The sequence below is a fragment of the Budorcas taxicolor genome, chromosome 6 (assembly GCF_023091745.1).
Source record: "Budorcas taxicolor isolate Tak-1 chromosome 6, Takin1.1, whole genome shotgun sequence".
Lineage (NCBI taxonomy): Eukaryota > Metazoa > Chordata > Mammalia > Artiodactyla > Bovidae > Budorcas > Budorcas taxicolor.
Genome location: NC_068915.1, coordinates 46,273,736 through 46,289,719, shown reverse-complemented (window position 1 = coordinate 46,289,719; position 15,984 = coordinate 46,273,736). Strand labels below are relative to the sequence as shown.

The following is a 15,984-nucleotide window of genomic DNA, read 5'->3' as shown; positions in this document are numbered from 1 at the left end:
AAGGAGATCAGCCCTGGGATTTCTTTGGAAGGAATAATGCTAAAGCTGAAACTCCAGTACTTTGGCCACATCATGTGAAAAGTTGACTCACTGGAAAAGTCTTTGATGCTGGGAAGGACTGGGGGCAGGAGGAGAAGGGGACGACAGAGGATGAGATGGCTGGATGGCATCACAGACTCGATGGACGCGAGTCTGAGTGAACTCCGGGAGTTGGTGATGGACAGGGAGGCCTGGTGTGCTGCAATTCAGGGGGTCGCAAAGAGTCGGACACGACTGAGCGACTGAACTGAACTGAACTAATTTTGTACCACTGAAACAAAACTCTTCTGAATACTCTAGTTGATACACTGTGAATTATGAGATATTTTCCCCACTTTGACTACTGGCAACAGGCACAATTCATAGAATTGAGAGAGCTCTAGGAATTCTTTTTCCTCTAATTCTTTAGGTTTATCTTCCCCCAGCCTTGGGTAGTCTACTCACACAGGTTTTGTTCACTACTCAGCTCAAGACTAGACAGAGGACCCCCTAAAGATCTCTGACACTCTGCATAGCTCTTTCCTCTCCAGTCCTCTGCCCAAAGAATTCTGACCACTTTAATTAGCCTCCTTACATTCCCAGTTCATCTCCACAACTCAAGGTGCTTACCAGACTCAACCTGGATTCCCCTTCCTATATCATATACTGGAAACTTTCTCCAGGCACTAAGCTGGGGCTCACCTCATTTGTCTCCTGTCTCTCAAGGGTCACTGTCCTTTCTTGCCTGCCATCCAATATCTTGAAAACTGCTGTTTCATATATTTTGCCCAGGTTTTTAGTTGTTCCAAGCTGAAGAGTAATTCCAGTCCCTGTTACTCCATCTTGGCCAGAAGCAGAAGTCCTAAAAGCTACTAAAATTTTCTAACCAGGGAAAACTGCTTAAAGGGTAAATGGAAAGCCATGATAAAGTAGATGGGACCTAATTATATCATTGTATACACTTAAGGAAAGGAAAACCTCCTTTCCTTATATTATTACCATTTATTATATTATTTATAACATTTATACATTTTGCTGATTGCTATTTTTATGGAGTTAACTAATTTATTCATCAAAATATATCTTATTGTTAGGAGTCACTCAAATCTAATGCTGCTGGTAATGAAATGAAAATAGTTATCTAGGGTGGTTCAGAGGATAAAGCGTCTGCCTGCAATGCAGGAGACCTAGGTTCAATCCCTGGGTTGGGAAGATTCCCTGGAGAAGGAAATGGCCACCCACTCCAGTATTCCTGCCTGGAGAATCCTATGGACAGAGGAGCCTGAGCGGGCTACAGTCCACGGGGTTGCAAAGAGTCAGACACGACTGAGTGGCATCACTTCAATATTATTTATCTAATAAATTTTAAATTTCAAAATGCCTATTAGGTGAATTAAACAAATTCCAGTTAGAATTTCTTCAAGATATATAAAAACAAGTAGTTGACAATATGTTTACATGGACCTGTGAGGTAAGTTACATTTTCCCAACCCACCTAATCTGAAATATGCCTTAAAATATTTTTAAATTTTGAGTTTTAGACATAAAGTTACAACAGTAGTACAAACAATTCCTAGTCTCCATTTCCCTCAGACTAGCCAATGTTAACATTTTACCATATTTGTATATTAAACACTTTTAAAACCATTTAAGAGCATATTATAGACATAAAACCACTTTACCCAAAAACTTGTGTTTACTGCCAAGAAACATTGTCTTATACAATCACATGCAATTATGACTGATACAATACTTCCACAATAGATTTTTATTCAGATGTTTCCAACTATCCCTCTAATATCCTTTATTTGGGGGTGGAAGTGTGAAGTAACGTTGAGAAACTCTGAACTCAGACCAAATCAGGATAGCCTCCATTTTGTTTGTTATTTTAATTAAGCTGAGCTGGAACATGAACACACCACTCATTTACATATTGTCTATGGATGATTTGGGGACACAAGAACAGAGCTGAAAAGTCACAACAAACTCAGTGTGATCCAAAGAGCCTAACACTCTCATTATCTGATCCATTAGAGAAAATGTTTGGCAACTCCATCCTTAGAGCACAAGAAAAATTTGTTCCTGATCCAGTTTAGTTAAATCTGTCATGTGTAACCTAGCTGTTGTGACCTCTGGGGTTCCTTTACTTTGGTACTCTGCAGTCTTTATTCTTCATAATCTTAAACATTTGGAAGAGTAAATGCTGTTTACTTTATAGGATGTCCTTCCATCTGTGTCTGTCTGACAGTTTCCTTAAGCTTAGATTTCAGCTTATGCAATTTTGGCAAGTATCACACCAAAGCTATACCGTGATTCTTCATGATGCATGTGGAATTTATTTGTCCATTATTGGTGATGTTAATTTAGAACACTTAATTAAGGTGGGTTCTGTCAGATTCCCTCACTGTCCTGTTACTGTTGTTCTCTTTATAGTTGACACATGCTTTGTGAGATGCACTTGGACACTATAAGCAAGCTCTGTCTCTCACCAGACGTTAGGCAGTGGCTTAGACATTGCTGATGGCGCTGCCCGAAACGATCACTGCAGTGGCTGCCACTGTGTGGTATAAGCTTCACCGTTTCTTCTGCGTTTATTAGGCGGAATTCTTCTGTAAAGGGAAGCTATCGCCTTTCCTCCACTTATTTAATTATTTAACTCAGCATAGACTTCTAAACTGTCATTTTATTTTGTGGGTTTTAATCTATTATTGTCATTATTTACTTTGATGACCAAAGTGTCCATGATTTGGCTAAAAGAAGCCTCTTCAAACTGGCTCCCTTTGTGTGTCCTTCTGGCAGGTCCCCATCATTCTTTGAGTGAAACAGCTTTTTTAATAATGGCAACAACGTGGAAATGACCCAAATAGCCACGTGTGTGAATTAAATAAAGATTGGTCGGAAGACAATGAAAAATTATGAAGACACTAAAGAGAGCAAGGTAGAAGATCTACAGTTAAAGAACAATGCTGAGAGTATGATGCTAGACTTCAAAAAGAAAAAAACAGACACGTCTCTGTTTATACATGCATACGATTTTCTATAAAGATATTAACAAGGCAGGGTAGCATTATCTCCAGGACTATAGCAGTGGAACTGAGCATCTTACTTTTTATTTTACAATCACTGGCTATCAGAAATTTTAAAAAATATTTTCAAGACTAACACTTTTAAATTTAACATGTAATTAAAATGCACACTGTACAAATTATATAATTAGAACAGTATAATATTTATAGTGTCATTAAAATGTATAAAATCTGTTCTAAAATTCTTTCTAAAAACATTTAAGTATCTTTCAAGTCCCAGTTGTAATCAACAAATTCTGATTGGCTAATGAAACTAGACAAAGGAAACTATCCTTATGCTGTAGTCCTTGTTACATTAACTATATAATACTCAATATTAACTCTTTAAAGGTTTCATTTTCCCTTTGAACTGTATCATCTTATCTTGCTTTATGTAGGAGAGAAAAGGGGGTGATACAAGGAAGGGAAGATGGAAATAGGCTTATGATCTAGATACCATTATGTGAGTAACTTCTTTTCAATTAAAACCTAACAGAGTTTCCAAAATGACAGGATATAACACTTTCATAAAACGTTTGGGTAAAAGACTAATATAATGCTTACCTAGTGAGTCGTTTAGGTGGAGGCCGCTCACCAAATTTTCTAGAAGAAATAAGAAAAAAATAAATAAATAGGCTATATGACATACTCCACAACATTTTAGACACCATGAAACCTCCTTTACAACTTATACTTCAACCCTACTAAAGGCCACTGTAAAAAGAAATCCTCCAGTAAATACCAACACTCAGTAGTAACAAAATACAGAGTTTAAAATTGTTTCTAAACAAAACAACAGACCCTAGGTAGGACTGACACATCCACACACTGAGTGTGTATTACACTGATTAGGCAACCCACTCCAGAGTTCTTGCCTGGAGAATCCCAGGGACGGGGGAGACTGACAGGCTGCCATCTATGGGGTCGCACAGAGTCGGACACGACTGAAGTGACTTAGCAGCAGCAGCAGTTACTTCCCAGAGACACCTTGCTAAAACACCTAACAAAAGATGATCTTCCAGTCTCACATAATCTGCAGCATTCAAAAAATTCCTCACAGCCCAAGGGGGTACAGATCTCACAGATGTTTACCATGTGGCAAGCATTATGTTATACCCTTTGCTAACCCTTTTTAACCATTATAAAATAATTCTGGAAAGCACATTTTAAAGATGTGGAAAGCAACTTGCCCAATGTCACAAAGTGAGCTAAGTGGCAGGCAAAGTTAAGATTTAAGCCTAGATGTTGACTAATTAATTAGTTCATAATATATGGCCCTTCAAAAAGAAATATGCTAAATATTCTAGCATAGAACCACAGAAAGACGGTACCTTGTTTGCGAGAGGGCAAGAGAAAAAGCACAAGCAAAGATTAGCACAATTTAGGCTGGAATTAGAATACAGCATGGGTGGTAAGAGAGATTCCAAGAGTAAATCAGCTGAGTTCAAATCTATGATTTAGTGTTTATTTCCCGTGCAGCCCTGAAGTTATCTGACCCTCTAGTTCAGTTTCCTTCCTCATCTGCAAAACTGACAAAGTGGTTGTACTGACCTCAAGGAGTTGCTGAAGGATTAAAAGTGCTAACTAATATACAGAAGACACACAGAACACCTGAAACACCTGGAATTATTAATTATTAGTAAATGTTAGTAATTATTACTGTTTTCTAGTTATAAAAGTTAAGCCAAAATAACTAATGATATTAAGTGTGATATTAATAAAGATAAACAAGTTTAAGAGGAAGAAGAAACTATTCCTTATGTGATGACTTGTCTCCTCTGAAATAAAAAACGAGGTCTTCTGAAAGACAGGGCAGAGGCACACAGCACTTGAAGAAAAAAGATCAATAGAATTTTTCTTTCTTTTTAAAGCCACACTGCAGTTATAAATAGGTTAAGTGACTTGTTCATAACGGGTTATAGGTTTGAGAAGCCTAATTTGACTTAAGAGTTCTCTACTCTATTTGCAGTATTTTACACAATTATTAAATTGATGACAAAAGTCTTAAAATCCCATGTAGTTCATTCTGTTGAGTAATTTAACATTCTATGACACTGTTTATGAACTTGGTTTATAAGAAATTGCCCTTGAATATTTTGGTATTTCAGTTAATCCTAAAATACTGAAAAGTGGCTTTAACTGAAATAGCACCCCAAAATGAGTAAAGAATCCCAAGTTTTTGTCAGAAGGATTAATAATAAGTAATCCTCTTTGATTTCTATAAACACAATAACTTAGTAATATCAACAAGGCTGCTGAAGGACAAAGGTTTTAAAACACTGAACTACTGGTTAATCTATGATGTGAATTCCAATTATGGAATTAAAGGCAAAAATCTATTCCTGAAACTTTCCACAGGAAAGATTTTTTTTCAATTTTTGAGGCTGATTAAATTTGCCATTGCAGCATATGATTAAAATTTGAAAGTGCCTCACTAGGTTAGATTTAGTATATTTTACAAAACCCCAAAAGTTTAAGACAATCTTTAAATTACTTCTTTGCATATATTTATTTAAGAACAGAGTCACACTTTATAAAGAGAAGCAAAGAATATAGAGAGAATCTAAGAGCTTAAAATGGTGAAAATTTTAGAGAGACACAGCTAACTAATGAGATGAAACTTTTCAGTTAGAATCACGATACTAATCATACTAGCTAATAACTCTGACCATCGCACATCCTTTGGAATCTAACACATAATTTAACATAGGTCTATTATATAACTAATAAGATCCACTGCTCTCAAAATTCAAAAGCAAACTTTGTTTTCTGGTACTCTGAAATGCTTTAAAAATCAGATTAAGTCAACTGAATGTTGATTCAAATGTCTGTCTACATTCTTTTCTGGAACTGCCCATTCAATGAAGTCAACAATCATATGTTGCTTGTGCAACATCACTCCTGCCCCCAGAGAAAACATGAAAAAGAGATTTGCCTGCTGAGCTTGAACAGTATTTCAAAATGATGCACTGTTCTATCTGAGTGCTATCTGAAGGTTAGAAATCTTATAAATGACAGTAAGATTAAATCACTTCTTCAGTGTATAATAAAGCATCTCCAGTAAGTGTCTGTAAACTCAATCCTCTCTGTAATGCATATGCCATCACACTTCTACCGATCTCATTAAATGTAATGATTACTGTATCTAATAGAATGGTAGAAGGGTAATAAAATGGGTCTCCTGAAGATAGAAAGCCTAGAGATAAACCCATGCACCTATGGGTACCTTACTTTTGACAAAGGAGGCAAGAATATACAATATGACAACGACAGTCTCTTCAATAAGTGATGCTGGGAAAACTGGACAGCTACATGTAAAAGAATTAAATTAGAACACTTCCTAACACCATATGCAAAGACAAACTCAAATGGATAAAAGATGTCAATGAAAGGCAAGAAACTATAAAGCCCTTAGAGGAAAACAGGCAGAACACTTCATGACATAAATCCCAGCAAGACACTCTATGACCCACCTCCTAGAATAATGGAAATAAATATAAATAAATAAACAAGTGAGACCTACTTAAACTTAATAGCTTTTGCACAGCAAAGCAAACTATAAACAAGGTGAAAAGACAACCCTCAGAATGGAGAAAATAACAGCAAATGAAACAACTGACAAAGGATTAATTTCCAAAAATATACAAGCAGTCCATACAACTAAATATCACAAAAACAAACAACCCAATCAAAAAGAGGGCAAAAGACCTAAACAGACATTTCTCCAAAAGAGACATACAGATGGCTAATAAATACATGAAAAGATGTTCAGCACTGCTCATTAGAGAAATACAAATCAAAACTACAGTGAGATATCCCCTCACAAGAGACAGAATGGCCATCATCAAAAAATCTACAAACAATAAATGCTGGAGAGGGTGTAGAGAAAAGGGAACCCTCTTGCACTGTTGGTGGGAATATATATTCAGTCACTATGGAAATTCCTTAGAAAACTAGGAATAAAACCACCATATGACCCAGCAATCCCACAACTAGGCACATAACCTGAGCGAAAAAGACATGTATCCCGATGTTCCCTGTAGCACTATTTACGATAGCTAGGACATGGAAGCAACCTAGATGTCCATTGACAGATGAATGGAGAAAGGAGCTGTGGTACATATACAGGATGGAATATACTCAGCCATAAAAAGGAATGCATTTGAGTCAGTTCTAATGAGGTAGATGAACCTAGAGCCTATTATACAGAATGAAAGTCAGAAAGAAAAATAAGCACTGTGTTTCGACACATAAATATGGAATCTAGAAAGATGGTACCTATGAAACTACTTGCAGGATGCAATGGAGACACAGAGAACAGACTCATATGGACACAGGCGGTGGGGAGGGAGGTGGGGTGGAGCATGGAGACAGCAACACAGAAACAGATATACTATTGTACGTGGAACAGGCAGCCAACTGGAATTTGCTGCGTGACTCCGGGAACGCAAACAAGGGCTCTGTAACAACCTAGAGGATTGGGATGCAGAGCAAGGCGGCCGAAAGGTTTAGAGAGAGAAAGGTATACATAGGTATACCTATGGCTGATTTATGTTGATCTATGGCAGAAACCAATATAATATTTTAGAGCAATTATCCTTCGATTAAAAATACGTAAATTTAATCATTGAAAAGAAAAGGGTTTTCTGAGAAAATTCATAAAAGTGTTTAGTAGGTTCGCAATGTATAACTCTGAAGCTCACAACTGAACTAGATTCTAATTATTCAGTTAAATTCATAGATCTACATATTTAAAACTGTCAACTTATACCAAGATACTATATGCACCCTATACTTATCAAGAGCCACTTTCCTCTACTGATCTACATAACACTTCAGGAATTATCTTCTGCAGAAAGAAGGCCCATCTTTGAACATGAGTGAGTCAAGAAAATTCATGATATAGTATTTATATTATACAATCAAAATAACCAGTTTTCAGCAGAAATGACAAGTCAGATAACAATTACTCAGAGACTGATTATAATTTAAAGATTAAGTCCTATTCCTCCCTTTTGCAGTAGGGAGTAGGGACACTACAAAATTTTTATTTTTACTTCTAATCTATTTTTAAAACAAGATGTCTACTGACATGTGTTGACAACTGAAAACCAGAAATAAATCGGATCAATCAAGTTTAGACCACTCTTCTGTAAGACACTTTCATAAGATGTGCAGTCAATTCAGTTCAGTTCAGTTGCTCAGTCGTGTCTGACTCTTTGAAACCCCATGAATCACAGCACGCCAGGCCTCCCTGTCCATCACCAACTCCCGGAGTTCACTCAGACTCACGGCCATTGAGTCAGTGATGCCATCCAGCCATCTCATCCTCTGTCGTCCCCTTCTCCTCCTGCCCCCAATCCCTCCCAGCATCAGAGTCTTTTCCAATGAGTCAACTCTTCGCATGAGGTGGCCAAAGTACTGGAGTGTCAGCTTTAGCATCACTCCTTCCAAAGAAATCCCAGGGCTGATCTCCTTCAGAATGGACTGGTTGGATCTCCTTGCAGTCCAAGGGACTCTCAAGAGTCTTCTCCAACACCACAGTTCAAAAGTTTCAGCTTAGGGAAAATATTATTTTAACTGTATCTGTTTTCATACACCTGGCAGTGCTGAAGATTTTTCAAAAGTTTCCATCAATCACTAAATATACTTCCTACCTATATAAGGTTCCCACATATCCTCCAATCCATTAGAATTTTCAAGTAAGTAAAAGAGTTGAACTTTGCATACTTTACTTCTTTTTTGCTCATGGTGGACATGTAATACTGTTTCCCCCACAACAGATACATTTCTTCTATATTAACCAATCTGTTAAGGAAGTACATGATCACAAACATATTGAGGATAAACACGATAAAGTTACCAAAACTTCACCATCTTAACACCTTTTCTAGCTAACAGATGCTTCACAAGAGAAAAATCAAGTCAAAAACCAAAAGGTGAGCTATGGAAAGAAAAGAAAAAACTTTGAATATAGAACAATTTAGTAATTACACTGCTAGGATATTGTCTAGTGATGATATTAGAACTCTTGAGTTTCTAGATGCAAAAGCCGGCTCAAATCATGTGGGAAACTATTCTGCCCTTGGGTGTAGAACTAAAAGTAATTTCCTCTAGTATTTTGAATTTCACAAGTTTTCTGCTTAATGCAGAAATGAGATTAAAATAAATTATTAACTCAAGTAACATCGAAGAGAGCATGAACAATCCAAACTCCTAATGAAGTCAAATTTCATGCAAATACAACACTGAATGAACAGCAAGCTGAGAAAAGTACACTTGTTTTATACACTTGTCAGGCTTCCCTGGTGCCTCAGATAGTGGAGCATCTGCCTGCAATGCGGGAGACCCGGGTTCGATCCCTGGGTCAGGAGGATCCCCCGGAGAAGAAAATGGCAGCCCACTCCAGTACTCTTGCCTGGAGAGTTCCATGGACGGAGGAGCCTGGTAGGCTACAGTCCATGGGGTTGCAAAGAACTGGACACTGAGCAACTTCACTTCATACCAAATCTTCTCTAAGTAGTATACAGTTCAAAAACAGTACTAGAATTTTTTTTTCCCCCTCCTGCGCCAAGTGATTTTTTTTGTTTTGTTTTGTTTTTGATTACAAATATAATCCTGAGCTGAAAAACTGGGATTTGGGGGAGAGCCATCTTTGCATACAAAATATCCAAAGGACGTTTATTCTTTTACTTTTCTCTAGTGATAGTCAACTGGCACAGACAGTTCTGAATGTGTGACTTTGGAGACGTTTATAGTTTGGTGTGGCACCCAGGTCTGGAGCCTGCGGGGGTGCTGGCCATGGAGGCCGAGGCCGCAGCGTCCTCTGCTTCCTCCAGTTCCTCCTGGAGCTCCTGGCTGACACTGGACTGCAGGGCTGCGGGTGTGAGCCACTTCTTTGGGAGGCAACTCTGTAGAAAAGGTAGACAGGAGCTGAAGTAGGCAAGCCGACTGATCCAGCGAGGAATCTCTTTCCCACAGAGAATCTCTGATAAAGCCGAAGAAAAGTGATTGCAATTTTTATGCATCAAATGATAGGCATTGCCTTTGTATTTTTCCAATTCTTCCACAATTTTTTCTATATCATCTTCTAGAAAATCAGTGCTCCCTAAAACAACAGCTTCTTTAAATTTAAATGTTTCTCTAGTTCAGAAGCATTTCCTGGGGAAATTTCAAATATTCCAGAAAAGGGATAAGGATGGCCACCATAAGCAAATTCTCTGCCATATACTTCAATTCCTGAATGAAAAACTCCAATTCCGATGGAAGAGGTGTATTCGTTCATCCAGTACATGTCGTACACGTTGAGCACCACTAACTGGTTAGCCCCCATCCTCCTCCCGGCGGCCGCCGCCTCGCGCTCCAGCCGCTCCGTTCCGCGGGGCCGAAGCCGTTGTCACCCACGCGGACGCCTCCGGGGGCCGGAGCCGGGACCTAAGCGCACAGCCCGGCCGGCGGGAGCCAGGGCGGAAGCATCGGGAAGCTAGTCGCTCCCGGGCGCCGCCGACAGGACCCTCTGCGCCTACCGGGCCGGACCGCTGGCGGCCCGCTCCGGCTCAAGCGCCTGAGTACTAGAATTTTTGAATCATGGTTCAAGACAGTGAAACAAAACAGCATTTAACAAGGGAAAAATAAGGAAACCTGACTGATACCCTCAAGAATCCATACCTGATCATTCCACCAGGAGAAAGAAACAAATAGATGATATACATGATCCCCATAGTCTATGCTAACATATAATATGAAAAACAAAGCAATAGGTACCAGAAAGTTGTTGAGCAATCTACTCACCAAAACAGAACAGGCTTATTAAAAAAGGCTACATGTAACATACCATCTTTGTCCTCAGATTCATTCATTCACCTAGTATGTACCAAGTATAGGTACTTGCTATAAATCAGTGAGAGACACAAAATCCATTCCCTTATGGTACTGACATGCAGTTACAACAAATGGACAATGGTGTATATTCAAAGATGTTCATCAATGTAATTTCTTTTTTTTAAAGCTAGAAAAAAACATTATACTTATTGAATATGATTGAAAAGACTAATATTGGAACAATCTAAAAATACAGTTCAAGTAAACATGTAACATCTTCACTTCTAAAGCTTCATTCTGTATCTATGACAGAAAACAGTCTATGCATTGAGTCAAATAACTTTGAGCAAGACAAGCCACACCTTGTTCATAATTCAATTTTTAGCTTTAACTTACTCTTACCTTAAGACCTGTCAAGGTATAACTAGTGGTCTTGGATACAACAAAAAAAGACGGTCAAGGCATGATGCATTCTCCTGAACCACACTTACTAAACATTTTCTATTAGAACAAATATTTTATGGCACATTCCACACTTGCAGCTGGCCCCATCAGGTGAAGAAACATGTTCCCCTTCTTACTAGTATACTGCACAGAACATCTGAAAGGCACTGCTTCCTTAATTTTAAAATCCTTTTATTCACCTTTTTTTTTTCCAATTAAAACAACAACAAACTTTGTTAGTCTGTCATCAGTCTGTGTAAAGAAGCAGGAAGAGTGGAAAGATACAAACTAGGAGTAACCGAGAACATGGTTTCCAGATATTCTCTGCATCTGGCTTTTGAGGTATCTCCAAAGTTAGCATCAGATTAGGAAAAGAGTGCTTTTCCTAAAACTCATACCTGCAGAGGGATTTGCTCCAGTTAAATCTGTGATAGCCATAGGCCTCACAACCCAGACAGCACAGCTGAGCTGAGAACCCTGGCATCCATGAACATCACCTATAAAGACCTTATATGAAAAGTATATGTCTTAAAATCTATGGCCTCAACAAGACAGAGCAGTAAAATGCTGCACAACTACTTCAATTTCATGCCAAAAGACTGAAAAGGACAAACTGACATCAAATGCCTCCTAACATGGCAAGAGCACAGTGTCATTTCTGTAATTTCACTGACAAAAACACAACTTGAAGCCAAACAAGACGAAACATAACAAACCCAAATTGTGGAAGAGTCAACAAAATAAGTGGATTATACTTTTAGAAGCATCAAGGTTGTAAAGGACCAAAAAACTGAGAAACCTGCTCAGGTTAGAAGAGACTGAGGAAACACGATCACTGAAAACAACAGACCATCCAGGATTTACTTTGGCTAGAAAAGGAAATTAAGTGACAACATCTGCATAAAATGGTAGATTAGAAAATAGGATCATATAAATTTTAATATCTAATTTTGATAGCTGTACAGGCATTAAATAAGAGAATGTCTTTAATTTTAGAAACACTGTAGTGTTTAGGAAGAAAAGGGAATGATGTCTACTTACCTTCAAAAGGTTCAGGAAAAAGAAGATTTTGTGTGTGGGTGTGTGTGTGTGTGTAGATACACAGAGGGATAATCTAAATGTGGTAAAGTGCTAATAACTGAAATATCTGGCTGAACTTCTTTGTAATATTTTGTAATAGTTGCAATTTTTCTGTAAACTGAAATTATATCAAAACAAAAAAGGCAGAGAAGCACTAACCTGATCTAGGTGCTGGCTTAACACTAATCGCCACAGAACCTGGTGGCGACAAACATTCACTGGAGATGATAAGAGGCTCTACAGCCAGCTTCCTGGCACAGCTCTTATGCTCCTATGACAACTTGCTATAGACGTAAAGTTTGATTATACCCAGTGTTGATGTACAGGTGGAGAAACAGGAACTCTCATGCACTGTGGGGAGTTTAAATTGGTGCAATCTTTTTGGAAGACATCTGGCAGCATCTACTGTAATTCAAGATGTGCATTCCTTTGAATCCTTAGTACTCTCTATTGTGACTATGCAACAATTTGTATACAAAGATATTCAATAAAGCATCATTTGTATTAATAAAAAAATTTTTTTAATCCATGATAATTAGGAATGGATTGCTGGTTACACATAGCACCTCACAATCATGCCTACAGACACAAACAGAAAAGAAAAAAGTAAAAAGAGCTATCCAATTAATAGTGTTAATTTTTTTCTTTTTTTGCCCATGCTGCCACCACTGGACTGCTAGGGAATTCCCAGAAGCATTAATTTTGAATGGAAAAATGAGATATATATTTTCATTCCCCTCCCAAAGTGTGTATATAAAATAATACACACACATACATATACACATATATATATACACACCATTCCCACTAATTATCAGTATTAGTGATAATGGTGAGCAGCAGCAGAATTCCATTTTGCTCTAGAATGTATTATATATAATCTGGCAGATGTTTTATTCATTACTAGCTAGGCTTGGCTTAGGTAAATAGCCAAATAAAATTGCAATATCTAAACATCAGTTAAGGCCACTCATATATTGAGTCTAGAAGAAGGGTGGCTTAAAATAAAAACTGAGAAAAACATATAAGTTAAAATTTTACCCCACAAAATGTTCTCAGTAAACAAATTTCACTAGGGGAAATAATACAGGAAAAAATATGCCAGATCCAAATAAAGAAATTCACACCCTTATGGAAAACAGACACTTCCACATAGGAAAATATAATGCAACTTATAGAAGTTTAAGGAGGTCCTAACCTTAACCATCTGTTTAATTTCTGCAAAAGAATTCAATTTTTGCTAAGAACTCCTTCAGACACCTTACTTGATCTTATGCACTGCCTTTTAAGGCAATATTTAAGAGGTGAAAAGTGTCATCTGATAAGAGCACACACAATCTGCCACAAATACAGGTCATGGGACAGGTAGCCACGTAGTCCGTACGGGCATGGACTCAGGAGGGAGGTTGTTTAAATTCACACCCTAACTTTAAAGCAAAGGAACAGAATTTACTTAAACTCTTGTTTCAGTTTTCTCAATTTGAAACACAGATGAAAGTATCTCTGTACAGAATTCTTACAAGAATTTAAAAGGTTCCTAAGTGTACAGACCCAGGGATTTTCTGGAGTTTCAATGATTGGGAACCCACACTTCCAATGCAGGAACTGATCACTATGGAAATGCAAATCAAAAACATAAAGATACCACTTCATACCATTCAGGATGCCTATTATCAAAAACGACAAAAAATAACAAGATTTGAAACCTGGTACATTGTTGGTGGACATGTAAAATGGTATGGTATTACGGTGGAAATGTAAAATGGTATGGCAGTATCTCCAAAATTAAACGTACAATTAATACATAATCTACCAATTCCACTTCTGGGTACATACCCAATAGAAATAAAAGTGGAAACTCAAACAGATACTTGTACACCAATGTTTAGAGCAGCATTACTCACACCAGGCAAAAGGTGGAAATAATCGAAATGCACACTGATGGATGAATAGATGTGGTATACACATACAATTAAATATTCCACCTTAAAAAAAATTCTGACACAAGTTACATACAACATGGATGAACCCTGAATACATTATGCTAAGTTAAAAGACACAAAAGGTCAAATATCCTATGACCCCACTTCTATAAGGTACCTAGAGTAGTCAAATTCAGAAGACAGAAAAGTAGAATGGTGGCTTCCAGCGACTGTCACCATGCTTGAGGGTGCGGAAGGAAGCATGGAGAGTTACTGTTTCATGGGTACAGTTTGGGAAGATGAAAAAATTTTGGAGACAGAAGGTGCCGGTGGTTGTGCAGTAATGTGAATGTACCTAATGAAACTGAACTGTACACAGAAACATGATTAAAATGTTAAACTTCATGTTTTATATATATTTTGCCCCTCTAACAGTACATTTAGTTTTGCCTTAAACTACGGTTTAATGAGGAATATTGGCTCAGCTTTGAGGGTATCCTATGTGACTGCCGGGATAAGTGACAGTGGCTGCCATACAACTTAGAAAAAAACAGACAAGTGGGCGCCAAGACATACAAAAGAAGAACATAGGAGTGTATGTATAATATATAAAATGGTTCCTACTACCATCAAGGCAAAGATAGAAAAGGAAAAAGAGAAGTTCTTCCTAGAATCTGTACCTCCTAAGGAAGGCCAGCGCAGAGAGCATGCAAACAATCCCTCAAAGACTGTTTGGTTTGAACATCTCCTGTGGAAAATCCCAAGTGATCATGAAAAGCAGCTTGTACATGAGATGTCACATAGTTTTTGCCTTTGCACCTCCCCACTTACTTCTCACCCCTACCTCAAATTATAAACAGTGAAGATTTTTTTTCCTCCACAAAACATCTGCCAAAGATGTTGTCAGTTCTCTGAAGTCATTTGAAAATTCTTCACAGGAACAAAGAAATCTGATATTAATTAGAAGTTATTATTTTTTTCTCATCTTTTGAAATGCCCTTTCCATCCAAGTGAGACTTAAAAAGGAAAGAAAGAGGGATGCCAATAAAAGGGAATTTTTTTTTTTTTTTTGGAGAGCCATGCTGTTGCTGCTGCTAAGTCGCTTCAGTCATGTCCGACTCTGTGCAACCCCACAGATGGCAGCCAACCAGGCTCCCCCGTCCCTGGGATTCTCCAGGCAAGAACACTGGAGTGGGTTGCCATTTCCTTCTCCAATGCATGAAAGTGAAAAGTCAAAGTGAAGTCGCTCAGTTGTGTTTGACTCTTAGCAACCCCATGGACTGCAGCCTACCAGGCTCCTCCGTCCTTGGGATTTTCCAGGCAAGAGTACTGGAGTGGGGTGCCATTGCCTTCTTCATTTGAAAGCCATAGAATACAACTATCCATAATAGGATTTCTTTGCCTTATTTCCTTGGGTTCTTCTATTCTTGAAAATGTATACAACATTTACTGTTCAATACATTTATCTTAGAAGGGGTCTAGCTCTCCTTTAACCACTGTTCAGTACAAGTATTTGGAACCAGAGATCAGATCCCCAAGAAGTAACCATCAATGATTTCTGGTAGGGAAGCCTAAATATGAATATAGCAGAGACGACCAAAGAGATTTTTAGTGGGGAAGAATGAAGAAGACAA

General features: G+C 38.0%; 1 protein-coding gene and 1 pseudogene across 1 annotated transcript in view; both read right to left on the bottom strand.

Annotated features, from left to right (window-relative positions):
- Nucleotides 1-15,984, bottom strand: part of RBPJ (recombination signal binding protein for immunoglobulin kappa J region) — a 111,978-nt gene that overhangs the window by 39,554 nt on the left and 56,440 nt on the right. Inside the window, exon 2 of the mRNA XM_052641600.1 lies at nt 3,648-3,686. Coding sequence (XP_052497560.1) covers nt 3,648-3,686 — 39 coding nt within the window. The remainder of the gene's footprint in view (nt 1-3,647; nt 3,687-15,984) is intronic.
- Nucleotides 9,836-10,481, bottom strand: LOC128049401 (deubiquitinase DESI2-like; annotated as a pseudogene).